At 34.4% G+C, this 4265-nt stretch overlaps 1 protein-coding gene across 1 annotated transcript; it reads left to right on the plus strand.

Moving 5' to 3' along the window:
• Positions 1-1374: 1374 nt before the first annotated feature.
• Positions 1375-4259, plus strand: LOC115285043 (olfactory receptor 6C65-like; the record flags this gene model as incomplete). The annotated part of the gene is made up of 3 exons (XM_029931453.1): positions 1375-1432; positions 1875-1994; positions 3389-4259. A coding segment is annotated over exon 3 (855 nt), but the record flags the coding sequence as incomplete, so codon positions are not given.
• Between the last annotated feature and the right edge of the window lie 6 nt (positions 4260-4265).

Here is a 4265-nt window from a genome sequence, read left to right on the forward strand (position 1 = left end):
GTACTGTTTACCATAAACATTACTTCCAACTCTATAAATGCAAAGAATAATGACTGTTTTAGTTTGAATTCATAGGAGACCACAGACCACATGGTCTGATATTCTCATGACACCATTAATCAAAATCTGAATTACCCATTACTGGGTCCCATATTTTATCTATTCTGTCTACATCCAATTATGCAATATTTACATTTAACAAAATCTAATAATTTGCTAAATCACTCAACTCAAAGTGCATGGCCTTCCCCAAAAAGAACTTCAACTGTACTTTAAAAAAAAAAAAATACACTTTGTCCTTGTTTGTACCATAGAATCACCTACGTTGGGGTCCCAATTAAGTTCATACTTCATAATTCATGTTTTCTCATTGAAATTCATAAAGGAGGCACTGAGAATTTCTTTTAAAATAATAATCAGGAGGATAACTTAAAATTTAATCAAGGAGCACCTGGGTGGCTCAGGTGGTTAAGTGTCCAACTCTTGACTTTGGCTTAGGTCATGATTTCACAGTTTGTGGGATCAAGCCCCGTATCAGGTTCAGCACTAACAGTACAGAGCCTGCTTGGGATCCCCTCTTTTCCTCTCTCTCTGCCCCTCCCATGCTAATGAGTGCACTATCTCTCGCTCTCTCTCAAAATACATAAGCTTTAAAAATTTTTTTAAAGTAATCAAGACATAATTATTTCATGAGTATTTCCTTTTGCTTCATGCAAAGCCTAATATTATAGGTAATATTCTATGTTCCTAGGTTATATAATGACTACCAAGGGAAGCCAATTAAAAAGTATTGCTAAAATTAATTGCATTTTAGTTGCACTAGTTCATCTGTCTCTAGAGAGGTTTCTGTCAGTTTTCCCTCAAAAACAAACACTCCTCAAAATACATAACATGTGTCAGCTTCTTTTGCAGTAAAGCTTTCTGGAAAATCCATATCACTGAGTAGTATCAGGAAAGTCATGAAACACATGACATTTAAATTCCAAAAGAAAATATTTTTGAAACTATACTCACTGTATTTCTCATCTTGACAGATTGAATATTTTATTGAAGAATGCATGGTTTAAGAAAATCTGAACAAAATCTTTAAATTTTAAAAAGTGAGTGTACAAATGTGAATTAGGTTTATAAAATGTGTTACAATGAAGGAGCCCTTTTCTATCTAAAATATTATGCTTCACTTATTACATGAAATCAGAAAAATACTTAAGTTTAAACTATGACTGGGATCCATCGAGGACTATCATAAAGTGAGTATATTTCCTCTTCATCTACATTGTTAATTTTTCTAAATCATAAATCTCTAACAACTACCCTCTTTGAAATGTGTCATGATGGCATCTTGCTAATTCTTGCATTATTTTCTCTTCCTATAGCTTCCAAAATTTGTCACAGCTGAGCTGCGTATCACACTTGCTCAGGAGAGAGTCAGGTAGCATTTTCTTTGTAGCCAGAGCCAATCTTATAGGACCAACTATACTCCTACCAGCCACAGACTGCATTACCCCATGTTGATGTCATCTGCACATTCCTAACGTCTCACACTTTGAATCTGTTATTAAATCAGACTATCTGCATAGTTTACCCCATTATCACCAACGTGCTTTCCCTTTTTCTACGACATTAGTGCCCACCCCTTAATTGTAGGGGATATATTCTGAGACCCTCAGTGGGTGCTGAAACTATGATTAGTACTGAACCCTATCTAGGGTGTTTCCTTCTTATATATACATACCTATGATAATGATTAATTTATAAATTAATAGTGCTTAATAACAATGAAACAAAAACAATTATAGCAATATATTGTAACAAATATTATGTGAATAATGTGTCTCTCTCTCTCAAAATATCTGTTGACCTTCTGATGATAGGTGGGAAGGAGGGCCATCTGCTTGCAGACAGTTGAATGTGGGTGACTGAGACCATGGAAAGCAAAACTAGAGATAAGGGGACACTGCTGTTCTTATAGCAGCTCACCCTGGAGTCCTGAGGTAAATATCTTCCATGATATTAAGTATATATCTCACTGGGATAACAAAACGTTCATTGCCTAACGTTTCCATTGGGTTGACATACACTACTAGTGGTCTATTTATCTGTCAGGATTGACTAATTCAGAATAATTGATGCATGAATGCACAACTAAAGCCATACTGCTAAAAAAAAATCTCTGGATTTTGAGGCCACATTTTATCTGGGACTCATATACATTATTCAATCATTAATAGGTTTTTTATTTCATCAAACAAAATTGAATCAGAAGCTGTATGAAGCCCTAAGAATGGTGCACTCAAAGACAGACATGGATAGTAACCTATCTACCTATACTGTTCATGGGATCTTGGGCAAGTTACATAACCACTCGGTGCCTCAGTTTCCTCATCTGCAAAGTGAATCTCTTAAAAGGCCTACCAGAAGCACATTGAAAAACAAAATAATGGCTGTTTAGACTTTTCCATAATATTAATAATAATGATAATAACAATAATAATCAATAATAAAATGTATAGATTTATTATATGATTATTATGATCATCACTGTTACTATCTTCTTCCAATGTATTTCTTTCTCTATCACATCCTTGAAAACTACAGTTTTAAGCAAGAAAATTATCAGATCACTATTTTTGAAAGCAGAACTTGAGAGAAGCTGTCAGGCGAGAACCGCCTTAAGTAATTACTTAATCTTAGTGGAAGCTTTGCGATATCTTTTATTGTTTATACGATAGACTATATTTAAGGAGTCCAATGAAAGACGCTTTTTACACTACGACCCTGTTGATTAATAAGAGTTCTCATTTTGCCAACTTTAGTCAAAAGAGGAGAAAATAGGGTCACTTTAACTAAACGGCTAAAAAAATTGGATTTAAATGAATTGCCCATAATACACAATTTTCTTTTTGTTTTTTTACTATGAATATAAACTAAGATATAACTAGAAAAATTTTGCACTCTGACTCAAAATAAGTTTTCCAATGACAAAATTAGCTCCAGAATTTTATGGGCATTATTTTCCAAAAATACTTAATATTTCAATACCTTGTTTAATCTTCCAAAATGCATTACTTCCACAGTGAAGTTAGCTAAGTATTTACCATTATTACTCTTTATATGAGTATAAAAAAACTTTATGTTCAATAAGTAATTAAATATGTAGCAGGAAATAATAAAAATTGAGACCAAAATCTAAGATTTTAAAATAAAACACAGATTAATTTTTCTCTACTAAACTAATTCTGATATGAATTAGCACTTCTGATAGATGATTATTTTGTATTTTCTTGTTAATTCATGTCATATTGTTTTTTGTGCAGAATGAGGGCACTACAAATATATTTGAAATTATCAAGGGCTGACTTCCACTCTCTTTTTTTTTTATCTACAGAGTTCAGAGTTTGGTCATGCCAAATAAGACGTCAGTTAAAGAATTCATTCTTCTGGGACTTACAGATGACCCAGAGTTACAAACTCTGATATTCTTCTTTATGCTGTTCACCTACTTATTGAGTGTAAGTGGAAACATGACCATCATCACGTTAACCCTAGCAGATGCTCGTTTGAAGACTCCCATGTATTTCTTCCTCAGGAATTTCTCTTTCTTAGAAATTTCATTCACAACAGTCTGTATTCCTAGGTTTCTGGTCAGCATTGCTACAGGAGACACAACCATTTCCTATAATGCTTGCGTGACACAAGTTTTTCTTTTAATCCTTCTCGGATCCACAGAGTTCTTTCTCCTGGTTGTAATGTCCTATGATCGCTATGTGGCTATCTGCAAACCTCTACATTATACAACTATCATGAGTAACAAAGTCTGCAACCAGCTCGTCATCAGTTCCTGGGTGGCTGGTTTCCTTATTATCTTGACCCCAGGGATTATGGGCCTCCAACTGGATTTCTGTGACTCCAACATTATTGATCACTTTATTTGTGACTCTTCTCCTTTTCTGCTCATTGCTTGCACAGACACAACATCCCTAGAGCTCTTGGGATTTTTCTTAGCAGTATTCACTCTCGTGGTAACTTTGGCTTTGGTGATTCTCTCTTATACACTCATCCTTAGAACAATTCTGAAGATCCCTTCTGCTCAGGAAAAGAAAAAGGCCTTTTCCACTTGTTCCTCCCATATTATTGTGGTTTCCATTTCCTATGGGAGTTGTATTTTCATGTATGTAAAACCATCTGTGAAAGAAGGTGTGACTTTGAGCAAAGGTATAGCAGTACTTAATACGTCTGTTGCTCCCATGCTGAATCCCTTTATT

This window comes from Suricata suricatta, unplaced genomic scaffold, assembly GCF_006229205.1.
Source record: "Suricata suricatta isolate VVHF042 unplaced genomic scaffold, meerkat_22Aug2017_6uvM2_HiC HiC_scaffold_355, whole genome shotgun sequence".
NCBI lineage: Eukaryota > Metazoa > Chordata > Mammalia > Carnivora > Herpestidae > Suricata > Suricata suricatta.